Below are 25,375 nucleotides of genomic sequence, written 5' to 3' on the forward strand. Positions count from 1 at the left end.
TTCCCGCGTTTTTCATATCAGATATTTGCAAAAATAACCCATAAAAGCTGGCGTCTTTCACAAAGCAAAATTCCATGTTTTTAAATACGGAATTATTTAGCGCGTACAAAGAGCGTTTCTCGAAATTATTCAAAGTATGAAAAAAATGAGAAACCAGCGGGTCAATTTATTTAAATTTATTTAAACGATACTACATCTTATATCTTGCAAAAAATAACGGCGCTCCGAGGGAATGCGAAGGTAACGAGCGATCGATTTTTAATCAACAACCTCATATTTTCTCTATTCTCGCAAAAAAGTAATGTCATTTCACGAACGATTCCATTGTGCGAGAAGCTTATTTCGAACGTATTATAATATATTTATATTTTTCCGAAAATACGTTGATTTCTTTTTATTCAGTCAATTCTCGATTGCGAAAAGCGGCATTTTTTCAAAATCGTATCAGTATCATTTTTATAATGATCGTAACAAAAATAAAAAAAAGCTTTATTCACTTTTCTATTATTCGTACATTCGATTAAATGTTCGCATTTTGTTCTGTCTGTCTCTAGCGATTAAAATTAACGCGCATGCAGGATATATAACTAGTATACATACATTTACCAAAAGAATGGAAGGACTTTTAAGGGAAAGGGAAGAGACGTAGAGAGATAGGGAAGCAAAAGCGACTAAAAAATTCGGAGATGACGAACGCGCGATATTAATGAGAGTGAAATCAGGATCGGAGGATCCAAGGATACAAAGAGATCTTGTTCGCATCTGCGAGGAGTTAAATGTCCGACGAATCTCAGGGACTCAAGACCTCGGGGATCTTAGAATCCGAGGATTCGAGAAGCCGAGTATCTGTAGGTTCAAGATTCCGAAGATCGAATGTCTCAAGATCCTAGGACTCGATGATCTAGAGATCTCAGACTCGAGGAATTCGAGAATCCAAAGATTCAAAGACCCAACCCGGGATCTATGTCCACAATTCTGTTCCGAAGGATTCGAGGATCGAGGATCCTGGAATTCGCGAGACCTCCGGGATCCACGGAGTCGAATGCCTACCCAAGTATCCAAGGATCCGGCGACCCTTGAGAAAAGCCACTCTAGAAACAAAAAAAATAACGAGCTTAAATCGAGAAACGTATTCAAGTAAAATACTACAAAAAGCGAAAGCAGCATACGGAAACGGCATAGAAGTAACAGTAACGTAATCAGAATAACATGATGAAAAAATAGAATAAAAAAGAAAAAGTAAAAAAAGAGAGAGAGAGGGAAAGAGAAAGAAACGAGCCGCCGGCGATCGAGTGGCTCGCCGCGTAATTCGTGTTGGGAGGCCAACAGCTGAAAGTGACTTGTCTTGTGTTGATGTTGCAGGTTCAAAAGCCTGGCACATGCGGCTGACCTTTGACCGGGTGCCAGGCGGCTGCAACCTTCACAGGTGCAAGCTGTGCGGCAAGGTCGTGACGCACATCAGGAACCACTACCACGTCCACTTCCCTGGCAGGTTTGAGTGTCCTCTCTGTCGTGCCACGTATACACGTAGCGACAACCTGCGCACGCACTATAAATTCAAACACCCCGAAGCAAGAAAGATCGATCTTAATGATTTTATGGCGGGCTCGTTGGCGCTTTCAACGAGCAACGACACCATGAACACGCTATCCTAAAGACGCCGGAAAAGAGAGAGAGAAAGAGAGAGAGAAAGGGAAAAATGTGAGAGATTATATATATTTAATATATATTTAAATATATATTTAAAATATATAAATATATTAAATATATATTTAAATATGCATATATATTGAAACATAATATATATATGTAATAATACGCGTCCCGCAAGAATTATATATAAATGATAGAATATATATCGAGAGCACATGAATGGCTGCAGCCGCAGGGGGGTATTTCGCATACGGCGAAGATACGGTCCTGAAGTTACGGCCATTGGGGGGATTATAAGGGCCGGCCAATTTCGGCTTTTCTTCTTTCTCGAACACCAAATCTTTTGTAGATTTTACGCTTAAGGGATCGAGAAATTCTCCTATATGGGAGTCTTTTTTAACAAATAAAAATTGCAAAAAATGGCAAAAAAAAAGAACAGAGAAGATTAATATACAGCGATGTGTACAGTTTAGTGTGCGGTGACTTTTCTTGGGAGTGGGCTTGTTGTAGCTAGCTTGTCGAAGCTGTGAGGATTAAGTTTTCTTTTTCTTTTCTTTTCTTTTTTCTTTTTTTTTTCTTTTAGTAGGTGTCGCCGACGAGCGGGGTTAAAGTGCGAAACGAAAGTCGCGGGCCACGAACACGAGAGGTCGACGCTTCGCGTCGCGCGAAAGCGTTTCTCGCGTCGGGCTGATCCGAGGAGGAGAGGTTTCGCGATGAAATTTAATTCGTTGTATATCGCCGGACGAAGAAAGCTCGTTACATCGCGCGACGGCAACAATGACGACGCGTTGCTTTTTCTCGCTTTTGCGGCTCGTCGAACCGGTTCGACGCCGATTCGAACCGATCAGGAAGTGGGTCGCGTAATCCTCGAGGCTGCAACGCCTCGAGAATCCTTGGCCGTTGACTTGAGCGATCCAAATTGACATCTTCAATGTGGCAAGGCCGAGGCCTTCTCGAATTTCGAGTCGCTGAACCGAGATGAAGCCCCGCGTTGTCGATTGCGGTACCGTCGATCGATCGATCGATTCGAGACGAGCCGTATTGTATAGCGCAGGTCGCTTTATCGGAACCTCCCTCTTTATCACGAAAGAAACGCGCTCGCTCGCAAGAGGAAGGTTTGCTCTCTGTCTTTTACGCGGAGCGTCGTATCTACGTGTCTCGATCGTTGCCGATTGAATAATTTGTCGCGATGGATCATGCGCATCAATCTCGCACCCAATCGCGTCCGCGACAATGTCCAAAGACCGGGCAGCTTTATCTTTATTTTTTCCGTGGTGAAAAAACGGGCGCCGATCATCGATACTTTTAACGAGTGTTCGGGGAAAGTCGCGCGATTAAAACGATAAAATGTGAACGTTCGCACGGTTAGTGTGTGCGCGCTGATTTAATTACATAATTATAGTATATATATAAATACACATATATATAAATATTATATATAAAATGGGAGCAAACGTGGTGCCAATTTCCTCCCGTAGACGCCGCTGCCGATCGGTCGAGACGGCAGCCGGAAAGAAAATATTAATGATTCAATTAATTATATATCTATTAATTATAAAACTGAGTCGCTGGAAGTAATTCATTCGATACGCAGGGTGAGTCGTATAGTTGTTGAAGAGTTTATAGTTGAACTTCATATTAGATTGTAATCGTAATTTTATGATTATATACACGGGATATATACGCGCCTTCGGGAACCAGTAGCAATATTAACATTTACGCGTACACGCCTACGCACGTACGTGTTCCTTATAGGCCACATTACACGCAAAATATACACAGACACACATACACACACACATATGCACACGCAGATAGAACGTAGTTCACGAAACATCGGCACCGCGTTCGCGATACACGCAGCACGCATAAACGCGAGCAGCAGGAACACTCGTATACGCGCAAGTAACACGCAACGTAAATCGAGCGACAACGAAATTTCTGTCCTTTTGCATACGTTCGTAAAATTTTCACAACACTGCGTAGCGCACTTTGCAGTCTTAATATGAACTTTAACTATAAAACGCACGTTACTTGTTAATTAACACCTAAAGTTTATATAATATTATAACGGTTAAGCTGCACGCCGCGTTATTATAAAATAACCGCGACCGCTGGGTAAATAGTGGAAATCACGAAGACATTCCACGATTCGGGACTTAAATGCGTAGGCAACAAAATAAGGTTTTATTGTATTGGATGATTTATATAAGTACTATATTATTTTATACTTTATATAACCTATTACACACTAATAATCTATCATTGGTTGAAGATGTAGTTACGTTAAAGAATAATTTTTATTCATGGGATGTGGTCATACGATATTTGTATCGTTGTTGCACATTGATATTTAATTGGTTGGGGTGCAATCTGTTTGTTCTTCTTTTTTTCTTTGTTTGTTTTTTTTTCTCCGTACATCGTGAAATTTACGTGTAACACATATATACATATATATTATATCAATGGTAAAAGGAATACACCGATATACGCCGCTCGAAAGAAATTTGGAAATTATTTCTTCAAACGTTCGTTTTATCTAATATTTTAAAGATATTTTAATATCTTTTTAATATGTATGTATGTGTCCAAACTTAATCTTTATGTTTGCGACTTGCGACAGTATCTAAATGGTTTTAATGACGCTTAAATCCAACAGAATTGCCCGAAGAAGCAATCTTCTAATTATTTTGAGCGATGTATAGCCACATTTATTTACACACATGCACACATGAGAGAGAAGAGGATAGGCGTCTCACGGGTAGACCCGGGACAGAAACAAGAAGCTTTTCTTATCCGGACGAAAGCGTAGCGACCCCCACAGTCTAATCTTTTCAGACAGCGTGATTCACCTTAAGAATTCCCCGTTTTACAGACAACGCGAGATTAAGGTAATTACTAATTTGCGAAATTAATAATACCAAATTCGAGGCCAAAGTCATGGATCATAGTCGAAACTTTCTGCACATCCGAACGTTACAATTATAACGTTAATAACAGGGATAAAAGCATAGCGACCCCCCGCTCCCCATTTGATGACCTTCAATCTTTTTGACGGTCGGGAATCTTTCGCGCTATTTCGATTTTAAGTCTAAAAAGTTCTGATCGAGACACACCCATCCTATCGTTCTCGAGTAGCAGCAGATACATGATACAATAAGATATGTGATTGTCTATTCTATGGGGGTCGCTAGAAATACATACACGCAGGAATACATGGACATATGCATGTGCAATACATGCGTATACGCAGAGTCCGCTAGCTATTCAAAGAGCCAAACCGCAATATGTGATGAAATGATATTACCGTCGATCTTTTCTCTTTTTTTGCAAAAAAGGGGCACTTTGCATAGTTAAGGCTACGAACACGCATATATATATATCTATAATTTAATAATATATAATCAGAATATTAATATATTATTTGCAGATTATTGAGTATATATACATATATTAATATATTGGATAATTTATTTTATTTTGTTTTATCGTTTTATGATTTTATATATATGTTATTCACTGTGTTTATATATACACCGCGAAACATTATATTGCAATATGCGACACACGCAAGATTTATTTATTGACAGGTCGGATTGAATCGTTTTAAACTGCACTTGCAGGCCTACCTCCTTGGCTGAGAGATCACGCGCCGATCGACTTTTCTTTATTCTTTCTTTGCCTTTTTTTTACTTTTTTGTTCATTTCTTTATTACTTCTACGCATTAGGCAACGAACAGTTTGGCGCCGATGTGCATCTCAAATATGATCAATTATAACTGCCGAGAATATTCCGCGTGTATTATCGCAAAAGTTGATAATAACCTTCCAATTCTGATTCATATTAAACAATGATTTTTTATATTTTTCGGATAAATATTTATTTTCATGGTTCTATCTTAAAATTGTGAAATTTGTGGGACATTAGTTAATGAATTAAATTTCTTAAACGCGAAAGATATAAAATTTAACTCTATACTTAGAAATCAGTATTATCTTATAATCTCTCAGAGATTGATTACAATTTTAGACTCGGCAATTTAATAACACAAAATCGTTTCTTTCATACAGAGAAAAAAGCGAGAGGAAAAATTTTAACGCGAAAGAAACAGAATTTAGAGGAGAATAAGAGAGGAAACAACTTTTACGAGCAATGCCAATTTTTTCAGCGATTCCGTCTTCGAAAACAGGGGTATTCAAACTTGATGCTATAAAAAAAATATAAGATAATCTATTTAAAATACTATCAATAGATTTTTATCGCGATCATGTATTTTATATAAATTAATCATTAAAATTAAAAATACCAATATTCTTTTAATAAAAGAGAATTCTCATTGTTAATTCTGATTAAAAGAATAATTGACGTTGAGCTTTTTATAATATTTCTAGAACTGAATATTGTTAAAATCATGAGAATATTAATACAATTTATAAATTAATATAATTTATAAATTCTTTCCAAAATCTTGAAAGATCTCTAAAAGAAACTGCTCGATCAGCTTTTCGCTAGCGCTGTTTGAAAACCCCTGTATCAGAACGTCGGCGTGATATTTTTCCGCATGTTTCCACGATGCTTTCGATATGTTGAACGCGAATAAACGATAAGCGACAGTTAGAGACAGCGGCGTGCCCGCAGATTTTGTCGCACACGTGATTCTCTCTTTCTCTCTTGGTCGATGTCTCTCCTCTCGATGCACCACCCTTCACGGTGCATTGCGGGCTCTTTTCGACGAGGGAGAGAGAGAGCAAGATGCTCGTGGACAGGATCAATGTTTCATCGTGCGCGCGAAATTATGGCCCAAGCTGCAGAATCAGAACGCGCGGTTGTATTTAATTGGTTGACCGCAATAAAGTTTAACCAGAGTTTGCTTTTCATCTTTTGTCCTAATATTGCGAAAGTCAACTCCGTCGCCACTGTCGCTCTATCGTCATTAGAATGCAGTCGTTGTTAGTTAGTCGGCGGTTTAGAGAGGGACTCCATCCTTGGGAAACTTTCATTTTTGCCGCTCGTGCGCTACTAAATGTCGCAAGACGAATGAATGAGCGAAATCATTTCCGCAGCATCAATATATGCACACTTTTGGATGTTTTTAATTTTTTAAATCAATGCTGCACATCAGAGCTCTCGTGTATCGTAAAATTATGTAGATTGATATGAAAAAGTCATGCAACACACTAATGATGAATGATATTAATCGACGAATCATTGCGTGATTGTTACAGTTTTTTTTCTTAAAGCGCAGTAATATTAAATCGCGACTTTGTGGCCATCTCGCCAAATTAATTATTCGTAGAGATTTTTTTTATCATTATTATAATAGATATTTGATCGTATAGTTTAGATGAATGAAATAATTATGATATAATGAATCATTAATTATTGTAAGGTCAACTGCACGAATCTGCAAGTACAATATTATAGCACGAATAATGTGTAATATTGAAATAACATTTGATTTTCAATATTGCGCATCGTGCAATATTTACATAAACAATAGTGATGTATTTACACGGTTACGCGATTATTATTCAACAACACATTCGCGATTCGTACATGACTTTTCGCTCGTTTTGTATTTACATACGCGGTTGGACGTTCGTCGACGCACGGCCGCTGTCAATTTCCGGAATTGTTCATACACGAATTGTCAAATGGCCGCAAACGTACAAAACATCCGACAGCCGACATAAATGGTACACAAATGGTACTTTATACACGCGCATGCACATTCTTTTTACGCGTATAAAAGAATTCTCATATCGCGTAACGTCGATAACAATCTGCAAGAACGATTTCAACGCAATCAATTCTACGAGAATTGAATTAAGCTTGATAAGAATTCGTAATATGTATCCAGTCAGATTTTGAAATTTCTTTATTAAATCTTTTTTTTAAGGTTTTATATGTAAATTATCTTTGATATTTTTAGACTTAAAAATCTTTGAATTTCTGAGCTTTTCAAGTTCCTTTAATTATCTTTTTTGGAATAATTCTTGCCTTTCTCTGAGTCCTTTCAAAATTATTGATATACGAGTCCTAGTTGCTGTTGTAATTTCGTGTTTCATCACAGACCGGAAATCTGACGTGCGCTTTCACGTCCGTATCGATCGACTGACTCTCACGACGATCGAGAGCGTCCGAGTTCACCGATTACATGCAGACATGCGGAGCACGATGTTCGGTATGCTACGTATTTCAAATATTCGCGGATAAATAGCCGAGTGGAAAGCATCGTGGAAACATGTGAACCAGTGTCTTTTAAACGTTTCCATACAAGATTTCTCCGGAAGTCATCTCATTTTGAGTTTTAGATATCGTATTCTTAATTATGACACGATTGTAATTTTTTATTGTCTTATTTGAATCTGAAAATTTTAGAGAGAGCAATCGGATATTTTTCTCAAAAATTGTTGTTAAAATTATATTGTTAATCGAAGGTTGGAAGAAAAAGATACAATTTTTTCTTCTAAATCAATTATTAATATAGATAAAAATATAATATATTTATCTCTTTTTAAAAAAAAAATTAATATTTCATTTACTCAAAAATATATCTCAAAATTTTAAAATTGAATGATTGCATTGATACTCTCGTTGCGACTTATTGTTTTTATAGTGTCCAAATTTATTTCAACACGTTGTTTAAAAGGGAGGCAGAATCGCACGAAAAATCCAGATTTGAAAAAACACTACGAGAACGCCGATCCCCTTTCGAGGATGCGTAAATACGCGAGCAAAATCGAAAAACGACCGCGGATAAAGTCCCCGTCGACTGGGAGACGTAATCGGCATGGATTGTTCTGCGTTGAAACCAGATGAATGGACTTTCCGCCACCCCCACCCCCTCTATGTGCGTGCGAGCGGAAGGTGATACACGTGTGCAACACCACCGGAGATTTTTCGTTACCATCATCGCGCTTTTGCGGTGTCCCTCGTGTGTTGCATTATCGCGTCCGTGTTCACGGACTAATTTATTCGCGGTGTTTTATTTCCGGCCTTCGTCGACGCCGACGCGGGATTTGCTTTATGATTTCACCTTATCCCCCTTTGCTATCGCTTTTTCCTTTATGTATCTCGTATCCTCTTTCGCGACTTTACATTCTGCCACGTAAAATTTGACTGTACGATAGGAACGCGATATAGCGACAGCAAATTTTAAAAAACCTGCCAGAGAAATTTAAATGCGAAGTTGATGGTAAAGGGGGACTTAATGAGGTAATAATTTAGCTATATTATGATATGGACTGTTCCGAGCAAAATGTCAACGAATCAAAGATACTTTTGATGATCGCTATAACGAGAGAGAGTTATCGTATATTAATTCAATTTTTGGATTTAACATATAAAAGGACTTTAAAAAAATAAAAAAGGAAAAACGCGAATAAAAAGTATCTCTCGAATCTTGACACATTATGCATCGCGTGGTTTTTTTATTTTTGTTCAGATTGGCATACATACATCGCGACATCACCTCAAGGCCATTAGAAAATTAAAAACACGGTAAAAAAAAGTGAAATTCCTCGTAAATTCATTGTCAAGTACGAGCGCGTGAAAGTCGGAAAACTACACAATGCTGTTGTAATCTGTGCGACCATTGCAGCTCGGGCAACAATTGCAAAAGTACTGTCACAGGCGTCGTCGTCCGAACAAAACAAATAACTCGATAAAAAGCTAGGTCGAAGCGCGATATAAAAAAATATATAATTCCGTCAAATTTTTCGTCCAAGTATTATGAGCAAAATAAATCGACGAGGCCTATCATTACCAAAATCGGAAGCTTCTTATAGAGTTATAGATTAATGTAAAATAGAAAAAAAATTTTGTTGCTCATTTTAGAAGCAGTTTTTCGCAGCTAGTTGATTGCATTCGGTATTCTTTATCATTACAAATATTCGACAGTCTCAACATATCCGAGGATTCCAATATATTCTCCGTTAACAAATAATTGTCCCTTGGAATACGCGTGTTTGCCGCTGGTTATTCGACGCGACAAGACGTTATATTTCGTTTCGAACGACCCTCGGAAACCCGGTGCTTTTCTATGTCCCGTTGCCACCACATGCGATAGAGTATCGACATGTGATTCTCAAAAAAGAAGATCCCACGGAAAAGCTCGCCGCGAACGATAACGGCGTTATATGGAAGAGCGCGAGGCAATAACCTTTGGCGGAAAGTTTATTTTTCTGGTAGTGGCGTGACGCGCGCGCGAGAAAACGAATAAGACAGATTTCTATAAAGGTCTTCTTTTTCTAAATCCTGTGACTTTTGTACGACCGCTCGCAGAATTTCCTCTTTTTATTTACGAACTATATATACGATATATACACGGCTGAAACTTCTCGCTTTTCGTTTTTCCGCGGGCGGAGCATTGGAGCGGGCGAAATCATGAGAGTGGAACTTGTATACAGGATGTATATATGTGTATGTGTATTTGTGTCCCGAAACGACATATATATACATCACTAGCACGGGTGTATCTCTCTTGTCTATACTTCCCTCGTCCCTGAGGGGAGATTAATCTTAGGAATATTTAAGGATCTAAACACACGAAATCACCAAAATAATTCTTAACGTTCAATCATGCAAGTGTCAACTTTTATAAATGTTCGTATATATTTCATATGCAGTGTGTCAAAGATTCGAACAATTTCAGGCTCTAAATGTGTGCGAAACAAACTCTATGTAATTAATCCTTATATATAGAATATATTATAGCTAAGAGACGCGCGGTTCACTAGAAAGCGATTCAAGAAAGGAAAATCCTGCTAGTGATTTATATCTCTGTTAGGACGCGATTTTACACATGTAAAGGCTCGCATACATGTCCAATCGTACGTGTATCCGCGCACGGATAGCCAAAATACGCGTACATCCGCGGCACATGAAAAATAATAGGAGCGGAACATGTGCAGGAAGGAAAAGGGTGGGTGAAAAAGAGAGAGAGAGAAATACTCGGCACACAATTTTACAAAATATTGAATCGTCCTGCGCGCCGTCGTTTAACTCGGCCGCGGGTCATCTGGCTGTTATATCGAAATCTTTTATTAATTAAACGGAAATTACTACGATATATATATTACTATTATTACCACTACTGCTGCTACTACTACTACTACTACTATTACTATTACTACTATTGCTATCACTACTATTACTACTACTACTACCACTATTACAACTACTATTATTGCTATATATAGGTATTTATATATTTACAACTGCGTGGTATGGAGTGGAACATTGTGATATAATAGATTGGTGCTAACACCTTATTGAAATTGAGATAAATTTAATGAAAAATAAAAAAAATTGTGCAATATATATTGCGATAGTAAAAAATGCGGGGCATGGTGCTGTCGCGCGGTGGACAAGTTGCGTTCTCCGGATATTTTGAGTGGCGAGAACGAGCGGGCAAGGACGAACGAGTGGATAATGTTTCTTGAGTTTTCGAAATTCTCGAATTGCGCCCCGGAAATTCATTCGATTCGAGCGGTGAAGGGCGTGCATGGTTGAGTAACGCTCGAATTTCGGCCGCGTGATCCGCGATGCCGAATTACTCCGCTTGAAAAGCGGAGTAAAACCGGATCAGGAAGGATCAGGTCGTACAGACGCTTTAAGTACTTAAAGAAATTTAATTTTTTGACGCTTGACATTTGGTCTCACGTGAAAAAATACTTTGACCAGCCTTTGTATTGGGCAAAAAATTCCTCGAAACTTTTATTATTACTGTTAGAATGTTAGGTTTCATCATCGATGGTTCGCAAGTTATGATCCTTCGATTCAAAGTTACGCGTCGAAAGCGCGAATTTGGAGAAATTTAATGGGCGATGTTCGTGTTTTTACTCAACTAATGCGCGTATACGATGCGTCTCGATCTCAGCTGTGCTGACGAGGCTCTGAACTGTTCTCAGGATTGCATGGATCTCGGGGCCGGCACTCGAGGAGACGTTTTAAACGATTGAATGCGAGAGAAGCGAAGAAAGAAACTATGGCTGTGCAAGTGAACATTATGAATGTAGTTAAATAGGCGTTACCTAGGGATTAGGCTTAGCTGATAGGATAAAGGGCGCGTTTAGGCGTTTTGTTGTTTTTTTCTTTTGCCGCCGAGCGACAGCACCCCCTGCCCCCTTTGTACATTATTAAACTAAATAAAAAAAGTACTATTATTAATATCTCTTTATATAATAATATATATACAAATTACGGATTAACTATGGATATATATGTATATACACACATGATATATGTATATATATCTATCTTCATATATATATATATATATATACATTTTGTTATTTTTCTCGGGGGATGAATAAACTGTAATAATTGTAAATCATAATACAGGGGATCAGTGTTCCCCGCGAGAATACTGAACGTGTTCTACTCATCATTAAAAAAAAAATAAAATAAAATATGAATCGGCGCGACTGTCAGACTGAAAGTTGTGATTTTACACGGCGCGCGTGTAAATATAGAAAAACAAACCTCTAAAAATAGATTTGATGTTATGAACGAACGGCGAGGGAAAAAAAATCGTTATCCGTTGCATTTTTCGCATATTGTGTGATAAAGCGAGAACGAGTACGAACGCATACAAGAGAGAGAGAAAGAAGAAGCGTGAAAGAAGAAGTGAAAGAGAATCAGTTCGGGAATAAGTGAGAGATTTAAAGCGAGAGAGAGAGAGAGAGAGAGAGAGAGAATGTGTGCGTGCGTGCAAGAAAAAAAGGAACCAAATCGCGATCAACATCTTTTTTTTCCTAACATGTCGTCTCGTTCCTCTTTCGACACACATCCAAGAAAGATACGCATCACTGTTCCATCGTGCTCAACGCACTAAAAAGCTCAAATGTCTATAAATTTACGCGGCAAACTTTAAAAAAGTTCGGCAATCGAGGAAACTGATTCGGTCGAAGGAATCGTGATCGCAAATCTTTCAACGTGTGCGTACCAATCCATTTATTTTCTTGTTACATTGTTGGTTTCGGATCTGACGCTCCCTTTTATCCTCTTTTCGCCGAACTTTGGTTTCAACTCCTTATTTCCGGTCTTTTCTTTCCTCTCACCGTTGTTACTCATTTCGAAGATTCGAAAGCTTTCCGACAGTGCAGTTACTTACGGGGACACTATATATAAAAGCGATCGATCGATTAAACACTTGAATAGAAAGGAAGCAAAACACCCGCCCGACTTAAAGCGTATGTGTTTACGAATGAAGTCTGTGAACATAGAGAAAAACAAGCGTTTCGATTAGCACGATCATCGTCATCGTTGCCATCATTGTCATCCGTCTGGACCGGAAACGATGGCAATTACGACGATCGTCGATAGGGTCGAAGCGGCGGGATGCTCGAAAAAGTTGATATATGTTTTCGTTATATAAATGGCATTTGGCTCGAAACGTACAATAGGCAATATTTAGCGAAGAAAAGGAGAAAGTAAAAAATTCGCAGAGGAACTTCTGACCATGCCAATTAAGGGAATAAAATATTTAAGGCGGTAACCGGTTTTATTACGAGAAATTATTCTTACTACTATTTCTCTCTTATTGTTATATTATATTGTATTTTTATCCTTATGATTATTCTAACATAAAGTCTCTTATGTTTACAACTACATTATTATATATACATCTTTAATTCTAGTGTAGATAATACGGATGATAATGATGATGATGATAATAATAATGATGATATGATGATAAACAAAAAAAATGGAGAATTAATCACATGTGCATTTAATGTATTTCATACTAATTTTTTGATTAAACATAATTGTGTGTTAACCGAGTAGTCTATCTTTCTTTTTTCTTCCAGATCATATTTTTCCCTGTTTGACGTTCGCACGTTCGCTGAATAAGCGCAATTGTGTGTTACCCGGACCGTTTATCCTTCTTTATTCTTCCAGATTATTTTTTTCTCCGGTCGCACATTGTTCGCCGATTAAACATAATTATGTGTTAACCGAACCGACTACCTTTCTTTCTTTCAGGTCATTTTTCCCTCTGTTCGACGTTCGCACGGTGTTCGCCGATTATGTTTATATACTCTTGCTTATATATAATATATACTTTTTCAATTTTTACAATTGACTATTTGCGTCTTTCACGTTTCTATGTTTGTCGAACACCCTGGGAAAGTTATGTAGATTAATTCGAGATTAATTAGCGACATTTTTACGAGCGAGTATTATTAGATATTAAACAATCGTATATAATACGATGTTATTTGCGCGTCTGCACGTGATTGCTGTGCGCTTCATGACAGCCATTTAATCGCAGTGTCTGCAACAGAGCGTCTGTGAGGAATCACGTTCACTTCAACGCCGTGGACTACGACGACACCTTATCATTTAAGCTACGCTGAATTATTTCGTCGACTAGCTCGCGCGATAACGCTATTATTAGTGCGAAATAATGCAACGTTACAACGTTGCTGTGAATCTTTTCGTCGTCTTATCTTGAGACTATTTTATCGATTTATGACGTACGAATTTTTTCATTTTTTTATTCCATTTCTATTCTTTCTATTTTCAATATTTTATGTGATCGTACTGTCGAGTGAAACTGCATAAGGGAATGTAGAATTGCAAAAGTTGATCGAAGTTGAAAGTTTCTCGATAACCTCGGATTCTAAATTCTCAGAGTCAACATCTAGGTTTTTTCTTTTCCGGATTACTTAGTCGATTGAATTCACAATTTCGAGAGTTCTTAGTTCGTTATACCGCTTGAATCTTCAAACGTCTCGAGGACGTTTGGTTTATCATCCGAACGCAGGTTAGATCGCTGTAGTAAAAGAAGGCAACATGATAGACTCGAACAGCTTACATTTCCGAGTCACGTGTGCCCACGCTCTTATTGGAGCTCCGATTTTACGTCAACGTGTCGTTGCGTACATACGAGTATGTATAGCACGTTTTCGCATACGATACATACGGGGAATATGTTCTTCGCGATCGCAGCATCGTCTTCCTTTACCATACGAGAGAGGGATTTTTACGCAGTTCCTGAGATTTTTCGCAGTTACAATCCTTGATCCTTGCGAAGTTCTTTAGGGTTTATGTCAGTACGAATCCTCAAAAACGCGTGTTTCCTTCTCGAGACACGAAGCTGCGTGGATCTCAATCTGGAACAGAATCGTGATTATCGGCTCTATCCTGTTGATTTCTATAGATCGATTTTTCATTTCCTTTCGCAGACTATCGCGGTTTCCGTCGACGTTACAAAGTGATTGCTCTTTTTCGGGTCTCATAATGTTCAAAGAGTATATTTTTAATCTTTGATGTGTTTCCGAATGCTGAAAGATCGTTTTGTAATTTTCCCGAGATCTTCAGCGTGTTCGAATTCTTTAATATTTGACATTTTCGGTTCGCTGGATATCTTCGATTATTCCAGTGTCCTTTGATCTCGCGCCCCTCGAACAGGTAGTTTGATCTCACCACAAACCACACGTCGTGTATATCAATGTGTCGACGTCGTATACATAATTGGGTTTGCTCCAAGATTGTCACGCATCCTTATACGCACACGCCACACGCCACGGGAGATGGATTAAATAAAAGGAATAATGATTTCAATCTGATATCAAAGGGAAAAATTTGGCGGGAAATAAAGAGAGAAAGAGAGAGAGAAAGAAATAAAGCCGGGGAAATAGAGCGATGACACGTTGCGCGTGGAAAGAACGGGCTAATACGAGGTGCTTTGCTGACACTGTGGTTTCTGTTGTTGTGTTGCAGAGCTGAAAAATTGGCGGATATCACAGATATTTGCGAGACAGAGTAACAGCGACGAGAGGAGGCGGTGCTCGTTGTGCGGTAAGGTCGTGACGAACGTGCGCAATCATTATTACGTGCATTTCCCCGGAAAATATGCCTGCCCGCTCTGCCCAGCGGTGTACACGCGCAGCGACACTCTGCTCACGCACACGCGTACCAAGCACGCGCGCGTACCCGCGCAATAGCGCACGCACGCGTCGCAATACCGTGCCGCGTATTTCAAGCTGCGGATCTAGCGCGAATCACGAGAGATCGCTTCATCTTCCTCTTCTTTTTCTTCCTTTTTCTGTCGTTTCCTACTCCGTCTCGCGAGACGCGAGTTTGGTTGATAGATAAGTCATTTGTGATACTATACGCATATCGAAGGAACTGTATTAGGTGGACAAGATTATGTGTATATCGAAAGGCGAGGGATTTTTAAGAAATTAATCCTTAAGAAGGAACCTTAACATCTGAGAAGATAATCGTAAGATTGAAATGTAAATCGTTTCGTGAATTGGGGGACGTGGAAGCGTAAATGACAGTGTCCTGGACTGGAGAAACTGAATTACATGTTGGAAAAGGCAGATCCCTTAATTAGGAGTGCTTCGTGGAAAGTCAAAATGATTGCGTACGCAACACGGCACTCGCTCCCTCCCTTTCGAGCAATCAATAATTGACATTGCATTTAGCGCTATTTACAGACTTCTCCAGACGTACTTGAGTAATCGTAAAGACCGTGTGATTCTATCGTGTAAATATTAGCCTTCACCTCTTTCACCTCGCTTCTCCTTTCTATCTTTTTCCCTTTCTTCGACAACGAAAGGTGCCTGACGAACTAAATGCTCGAATCTTAGGATTTCAAATTTACACCGGCTGTATTTACACGAGTACGCGTTTTTAAATCTCTTTTTCGACTCGTTATTCGTGAGAGCGTGAATTAACTTGCAAAAGGATTCGATGTTTCCGGCTGGCAAGATTTAAAGACGAATCGAAGAAAAAGTCGAGATAGATGAAAGTGGCGGTCTCCTCGTTTCGTTCCTTCCCTTCTATAATTACAATTATTCCTATTTTGAATAATAAGTATGATAAAGGAAAAGGAATAAAAGGCGAGAAACATTATTCGATATTGAGTAGAATTTGTAAGTGGTTTTCTTTCAGGAGATATATATAATTGGACAGGAAAATTAAATCTACGATAAGTTTAATTACGAATGAATATAATTGTCATTAATATTGATAATTATTGATATTTTATGAGACAGATATTTACGTAATTACAGATGCATCGACCTACAGATAATGTATAATTATATGTAATTAGCTCTCTGCGTGTATAGATTAACATGTAAGGGAGTTGATATATTATAATTATTGCATTTGACACACACGACATATTTTAACAAAAATTAATTATAATTCTCTCCCTTGACAGAGAATACAGCCGAGATGTGAATGAGGTCATATTTTTTAAAGTTATAAACAATTAAAAAAGATACTTGATGTTAAGATACTTATTAATATCGAATCTTCAGAATGCGATATCCATTTAATCTTCAAGGGAGATCACTATATGCATATTCAGAGATCAATAATCCAATTCAATACAAATTTACAGATTTACATAGACGTTAAACGCATGTAGAAATTCATAGATCCGCAGCTTTTTGTATTATATAAGAAATGTATGTTGATAATGTGCAATGTGCCGAAAATGGATGTGTTCTTTCTTCAAAATGCCAAAGATAATTCGTGGAAACGTGTTATATGCGTTATATATAGTATAAATGAATGGCGACGTAATGGTGTAATAAGCGTCTGTGTTAAGTTTTCTAAAAAGTAGAAAGAGTTTAATTTCATTTTTTTACTTGTACCTTTGAATTCCTGCGATCGTCTCCGGCGAGGCCGGATTCGCCAGAGTTTTTCATGTTATATATTGCGTTATCTCTCATTCCAAGTCTTCTTCTGCGAAATCAAATGAATCATCTCACGGAAAGAAAGCGCGACGGAGCCGTTGATCTTTTCTCGTTCAAGAATAGAGGATGAAAATTAATGAAGGATCGATAACTCGAAGAACTCGTAGGTAAATCGCTCTCGCGTTTTAACGAACAAGAACAAATAATTTGAATCAGCTTTTACGCGTATGTACGATTTAGACTGTACGACTAATGGCCAATTATATAGAGTTAAGAAGGATTGACAAGGGTTCTTTGAGAAATGTAGATGCTTTATAAGACTATTCAATTAAGAGATGTATTATATACATATACATATATATACATGTACATATATATATATATATATATATATATATATATATATATATGTACGAAATAAAGAAGTTGGCATTACAATAATTTTCAAGATTTCAAACGAGAGACATACACCATTGTTAACACCACTCTAAACCATACCATTTTAACTGTTCTGTAGATTTTTAGTCTTTTTACTACGCAATGTGAATTATCGGATGCTTCATTCGCAGATAATCAGTTTCGATAATCGATATATACCGTTTCTTTGGAAAAGGGGAGGGAAGGGGTTGAATTGGTATTTGCCGGCACCGCAACGCCTTAATCAACTATCTTGATTATTCTCAAGTGCTCACAAGTAGTATGACGTTTGAATAAGAGATAATTTATATGCAAATTGGTAAAAATTATAATTTTCCACACTATTACTAAGAAACTCTGCAAAATAATTTTATTTAGATTTATTTTTTCAAATTATGAAAAAATATATTCCTGTCAACATTTCTTGACTTTTTGTTATTCTATTATTTTATAAATTATTACAAAAATTTTATAAATTTTTAAAAATTATTTTCTGGAAAATTAAATTGCTAATTATCCCTGATTGATTTTACTTACAATTGTGTGTAAATTATTTTTATCAATACCATTGATCGTTGATTAAGAAACTGCATAATTCATATTAGAACTTGATATAATCTGAGACTAAAAAGATTATTAATGTTGAAGAAGAGGAAGAAAAAAAATTATGCGTGGTTAATCACAAATTTACTTTTATTATTATTTATTATTCTATTTACAGTTATTGTGTTAAATGTAAAATCTTAAAAATTTTGTCTTTTAAACGTTCTATAAAATATTTAAGAGAGCAACCTTTCATCGTTCTCTATACAGTGCGTCCTGTATACAGATGATTCGTAAACTTTTTTTGTCAACACACTGACGACGATGAGAGCCTAATACAAGCATACGAATTTTCTGCGTTTTCTAGCACCGATTATTGGAGCTTTGTAGCGGATAATCCCATCCAATAACATCGGTAAATGTTCGGTTAAGATTTTTCTTCTTCACGGTTCCTGCATTAAAGCGATGCTAAAATACATTTTAAAGAATCCTGAAAAATGTTTTTAAATGACCCGACGAATCAGAGATTTCGTTTTTACATACGATTCGTGCATCTAAAAACGGCAATATTTTAAAATTTGACCTGTCGAAGGATCTTAAAGTAGTCTCAAGAATCTCAAGGGGCGTAGAGGCAGGTTATTCTTATTTCTTCTTCGTGTTCCATGACGGCATCGAGAACGTGAGTATAAATCTTGGAATGCTTGTGGAATATGTCTGCGCTTGTGAAAGAAATAGTGAATGTTGATTGTGCGTGCGTGGATGCGTTTACACATCATCAGACAAAGTCGATCATTTCGACCCACTGCCTGCCTTGTGACGTTTTTCTCGCGCGTTAGAGAAATTTTTCAAAAGACAATGTGCACAAATAATGTTTGCTTAATTTTTGCGTGTTTGAAAATTATTGACTAAGCTATCATTTTGCTCGTCACATTTTATTTATAATTCTAATACAAAAAATTAATTTATATTGAAATCAAAATTTATATCATTTTATATCGCTTAAAAAAATCTTAATTCTGTTTTATTATAGTTAATTCTGTTATTTATATATTTGCTTTATGTAATTATATTTCGTTTCTTCAAGATTCATGTATCAATTATTTAAAGTCACAAGAAAGCGTTCACGTCACCAGGTGTGATTCGCAAATTCATTAGACCGCTCAGAGACACTGATATTAAACACTGCATCAAACGAAATCCACCCACTGCACCAAGGGGTTCAAGAGTCTTGAGAAGATCTCGCAGACCGAAAATTTCAGGATCTAAAGCTGATTTCTGAAAGCACGGCGTCCTGAAATCAAAGGATCTGATGATTCAAGGAGTTCGGGAACTACGACAGACTAAAAAGGCTCGGAGATCCTGGGTAAACATGCGATCTTGGAAGAGATTCAACGAGCTCAGGATCTAAGGCTGTCGTGGATCCTGGACTCGTAGTAAAAATCTTCGGATCTGTCAGATGTTTCAGAATAAATTCGTGGCTACGATGGTGTTGATTGTGCACGAAGGGCATGTAGATGCTGTTGGGTTTTGCAGGTCCGATGCCGAGCGTGCCGGTCGGCCTCTCTTATCACGAGATGTTCGCCGTGTCGCTTAACAGTCCGGCGCTGTGGAGATGTCGCGCCTGCGGAAAGCAGGTGACCAATCGCTGGCACCACTTCCATATACATACCGCGCAGCGCTCGCTGTGTCCCTATTGCCCGGCCACCTACAGCAGGATCGACACGCTGCGCTCGCACATACGCACTAAGCACAGGGAGATGCTATTCGCCGGGAAGGGGTCCTTGTAGAGGACGGTGATTGCCCCGCGAAGGAAGCGGCCGCCGCCACTTCCGCCGCCGCGTCTGCTCCAGCGCCCGTTCGCGCCCTTCTTCGGTTTCGGATTACCCTGACCGTCTCCCGTGTCGCCGTACTCGGGGAATCCGTTCACCGAGTGGCGATAAAGCGTTCTCGAGAGGAGAGCGCGGGCTTGGATAGGTGGCAAGTGTTTCGCGCGCGATTAAGAAGGACTCGAAGATTCGTGGGTACCGAAATTCGAATGGTCGAGGGATCCTATTGTACGATTATAAATTCCGGAAGCTTCGATAAATTTAGGATTTTAAAACGACCGTTGCCAACTAATCGGATTCCAGCGTCTGAAAATCCGGGAGCTTGGAGGATCCTCAGGCCGAGCATCGTTTCTCCATGGAAAAACGTCAGAAAGGTATCGAAAAGTACTTTCCCAAGCATTTTCGGCGGATGTTGGACCAGCGATCGGCGCGATGGTATTGATTCGCGGGGCGAATCCACTCGACTTCAATGGCCTCATTAGCGATAATTATTTGCCGGTTAATCTGTTTGTCGCGTCTTCGATGACAAGCCACCACGCCGCTCTACGGGAGGGTGAGGTTGACAGACTGGAAGAACGGTTATCGATCATCGCGCCCTCGAAACTTCCGTCACATCTCGTGAGAGCGGCGGAAGGGCGGACGGGAAAATAAATAGGGCAAGGGGATCTATCGACGAGGTGCTCACGCGCTGACGGTCGGGCGGTATGGCTGGCACGAAGTCAGAATTTTGCGAGGACAATCGATCGATAAGTAACGCTTCAAATAGTTTTCGCGAAGAGCTGTATCTCGTTCGGTTCCCTCTTTCATATCTGCAGAGCGGATCGTCAGAAATGGTAAGAATGCTTTAAATATCTACTGATCATTTAAACGTTTCTATCATACATTTTTTTAATTTTAATATTCTAAATGATCTATTAAATTCTTAGAAATTGTTTTATAATTATTACAAGGCATTTAAAAATTTTGTTTGCACCATTTTATTATTTTATTTGAATAGTATTTTTTAATTATTATTTTTTAATACATTAAATATCATGTGGTACTTTCTTTCATTGTATGGCGGTTCATATTTTGAGTTAATTTGAAAAAATAGCGGAACCTATTATTTATAAAGGAATCTTGATTACATGTTTTACATGAATTACGGTAAAACTGAAAAATTGTGATTCGTAATCATGACAATGTACCGATTAACACATTATATTAACATATATCTTGTAGAATGTGTTTCTGATGGTCCGCTCTCGAAGATATTGCACAAAATATTACACATACGTCACATTCTTGTTGATCAATGAATTTTATTTGCTTAATTGATTTCCATCGAGTCGTCTTTATATCTTTGTGAATGATTTAGAAAGTAAGAAGAGTAAAAAAAGCACAAATGCACAAGAAAATACAAGGTGGCACGCGAATACCCACCATTTTCTAAGTAAAACGGTCTAATTAATATGCAATGGAAGGCTGAAACACGCGCTGTGATTTTCGAACACCGAAAAAAAAATTTTTTCAAAGGATACTACGAATTATCGTGATAGCGATCATTATCATTGTTACAAAGAGAAAATCCTTAATCGTATTAATCCTATTATATTGTTTCATTACGCGCGACAATTAACAATCGTTTCTTATAATTATAATTTACGTTACAAACGCAAACGGTCTATGTATGAGTGAACGAGAATGAGAGAATAATATATGTAGACTACACTGCCAATCCTCGGTATACGAAGACGAAAATTATTAAATTTTACTATATTTTTTAAATTTTTTGACAATTAAGAAATTAATTAAAAATTGGCATTTTTTAATTATTATTATTTGAGCTAATGTTTTATTATAATTTTTATTTTTTAATTTAATCTATCTTCATCTTCGAGGTCTAGATTGAAAAATTTTATGGACAATTTTAAAATCATTTTTTAGCTCGAAAAGAATTCTTCAAATTTATTTTGCTTGCTTATTCTTATATTAGATTTCAACCATGATGGGTTCGGCCCATGATGAATTATAAAAGATTATCGGCAAATTAGAAAACATTCCTGAGAATGCGAAAACTTGGAAACCTGAGAGAGATTTAATTAATTAATCGATAAACGTAATTTGATATCATTGCTGTGTACCCGCATTTGTCGTAGACCGAGGACGGCGGTAAATGAAACGTGTGACCAGAAGTGCATCCTGACGTCCGTAATAGTATTACGTGCGTGTGCGCCGAGGTATGTATATATACTTTGACGGTGGTTAACCGCCGTGTGTATAGAGAAGTCATGATTGTCCGTCCTGCGGAAAATTTGTGTGTTCCGTAATGGATGCGAGTCGTCGTCGGCATCGAGCCCTCCGAAAGCAGTAAGTATATCGAGAGTTGCCTGAATCCATATACTTTATCCGTGTACGCTATGTATAATGAATCAGACAGCGTATCACGCTGGCTGATACATAAACAAGAGAGCGACTTTCGATCGAGACGACTTCGGGTGCCTCGAGCTCTTCCACGAGGCTGCTCGATAACCACGTTATCGAAGCGATGCCGCGTGATAAGCGGGAACAGAATAAATCGGGGATCCTCAAACTTTGCACGATGCCCAGAAATTTTTTAATGCATAAATGATTCGCCGAGATTTCATAGTTTCTAAAAAAATTCAAAATCTTGCGAATTTTGAATCCTGCAACTTTTTAATTATCTCGTTTTGGAATTTCAACATTTTAAATGCTTTGATTGTCGAATTTACATTGTGAACGCAATATGCAAAAATATGCATTCTGAGTCACGCAATTCTTATGGGAATAATGTTGCGTTGTTTGAGGAAAACTTTTTTTCTTTTCCCCGTCTTAGGACACTATCCGCAACGAAATGACGTCTCGAGAGAGGCGCCGCATCATTTCAGATATACCCAGAATATTTCTCTTTGGACCAATACTCTTGATGTAATAAACGGTTGTAATCGCTGTCGAGGCTCGTAAAGTACCTAAGCAAACCTCACGCCGAGAGGAAAGTTTTTGACCGTGTGGTTCCTAAGTTTTATTCATAGCGAGTCAAGTCACAATAGGGATTATGTGATATATTAGGTGCGCGGTATATTTTTAAGGCCAATATAATTTACAGGGACGGACTGGCCCGATATCTCTTGGGAAGTGGAAATGTAATATTTATTCAAATTAATCATCGCTACGTACGTGTGTATATATAAAGTTTGCGAATTTGTCGAAAGAATTGTGTCACCATCCTCTCAATAATTAATATCAATTGTTCGCGTGCGATAGTTTGACGTGAAAATTATAAGAATTAAGTATATCTTGTGCGCTGATACATCAAACACATTTTATGCAACGTTAATTTTAATGGGTAATATTTTCTAATCGATTGAACGTGTATTAGTTAGATATTCGCCCTGTCAGCCAGTCCGTCCATGTCGATTTGCGTATTATGTGTAATTAATATTCGCAAATGCGAGAGAGTGAGAGAGAGGGAGAGAGAGTATCGAGATGGATCACGCGGCGATTTCTTTTTAGCATCGTCGTCGTCATCGGGGATGCGATCCTAATCGCGAAAGATGTACGTCGCCGCGACAAATTGCTCCAATCTCGAACCTTTATTGTAAAAATAGGTGTAAATATCAGAAATATAGGAGGAAGGGGGGATGTGATTCCATTATTATTTATTAATTTTCTTCAAGATAACGCAATTACGCGTAACGTTAGAAATTTGCTTCAGTATTTTTGGCGAAGTACATAAGCTTTTACGATATTTTACCATCAGCGAAAGTTTGCTCGATTAAACTCTGGCTAGTCTCGTCAAGAATTCGCACGTTACAGCTTCTCAAGCGTATCTGTAGTGATCACATTTCTAGTGAGATTTTACGTTAATTTTTCGTAGCACATTTTTTTATATTGTTTTTTTATATTTATCTTTCAGAAATATATTTTTGAATTTTGGATGGGAGGGAAGGAGGGCGATGATAAATATTTACGGTTGTGATAAAGAAACTATCGCTAACTAACGAATCGCGCGATTTTCTAGAGAAACGATTCAGTTTCGGGGTCTATTTAACACATTCAATTCCGATTAGCCGAAGATTGAATCGGAACGAATTAAAATCGCGCGACCCTCGTCGGGAGCGACTCGTCGGCGATTTATCTCGAGTTCACCGATAACAAGAGCGAGGGAGAATTCGCGCGACGTACACTTTTTCAATCGCGAGCTCGACGGTTCGCGCGCTCGATTTTTGTAATGTTCCGTGTTCGATCGACTTATTAAATCTGGGCTGTTTTTGAGGCGAGATTATCCCGCTTCGTGCCTCGCCTGTCGCGTCTCGACGGGGTCATAAATGGAAAGGGGGACACATGTATGTACACGTTCTCGTACCATTGTAAATAGAAGAGGAGGAAGAGGGATGCAATCGCGAGACTGGAGTGGTGTCATCTCGATGATACGTCCAAATGGAATTGTGACGTTTCCTCGATCAGCACAGATATGTCATACACGTCGATCCCATCGGAATCCTCCACACGATCAAAATGGAGCTAGGTATTTCATATACATAGGCTTACACGCGCATAACGTATATTACATAATACATATACATAGATAGCTAGATAGATGAGGGTATACGGGATGTATGTCACAAGAAGCGCGTACCATCGGCACACGAACATTTCCCTGGCAAGGATTTTCGGCACAGTTTTTTTAGCGAGAGCTCAATATTTGATATATTTCGATTGTGATATATTTGATATATTTCGATATTAAATATGTTCTAGTTGAATCTATGATTATTTCAATTTTTGTGTGTTTTATATTTCTGATAATTTTTACTTGAAATCTTTCTTCTTTCAAACGAAATATAAGCTTCTGGTATGCACTCCCTGCGAAACATCCCGTTTACTTATCACTGTGTTGGTGGTCCGGTATGGCGGAAATCGGAACTTCGAGCACAGCTATTTAATTTTTGCTCAGATGCCGCGATTTCCCGATCGATCTGCTGCACGAGGCAAATATTGACTTCCTCCGATGAACGACGATAGTTGAAGCCGGATACGACGCGGGTTTTTACGTTCTTCCAAACTTCAATAGAGCAAGTCGATCGCGACGTCAACGTGACACGGCGAGTTGCTTTCTGTCTTCCGTCTGTCTTTGCGCACTTTCCTTACAATTCCTTCAGTTAGACAACAATCTACAGAGATAAATATCGGAGAGAGAGAAAGAGAAAAGAAAGAGATCTTTGATTTTTCGATTATGTGATTCTGCGATTTTTAATGATATCTTA

General features: G+C 38.2%; 1 protein-coding gene across 5 annotated transcripts in view; it reads left to right on the plus strand.

Moving 5' to 3' along the window:
• LOC145973417 (uncharacterized) overlaps positions 1-17,672 on the plus strand; it is a 50,060-nt gene extending 32,388 nt beyond the window's left edge. Inside the window, exons 5-6 of one of the 5 annotated variants that reach the window (XM_083102756.1) lie at positions 1,363-1,701; positions 4,313-13,443. In XM_083102756.1, coding sequence (XP_082958882.1) covers positions 1,363-1,655 — 293 coding nt within the window. In that variant the 3' untranslated portion in view covers positions 1,656-1,701; positions 4,313-13,443. The other 4 variants (XM_083102757.1, XM_083102755.1, XM_083102760.1 and 1 more) reach the window with 4 other exon arrangements.
• Positions 17,673-25,375: the final 7,703 nt, after the last annotated feature.

This window comes from Camponotus vicinus, unplaced genomic scaffold (assembly GCF_025532165.1).
Source record: "Camponotus vicinus isolate PSW18456_S1 unplaced genomic scaffold, iyCamVici1.0 SCAF_6, whole genome shotgun sequence".
Taxonomy (NCBI): Eukaryota; Metazoa; Arthropoda; class Insecta; order Hymenoptera; family Formicidae; genus Camponotus; species Camponotus vicinus.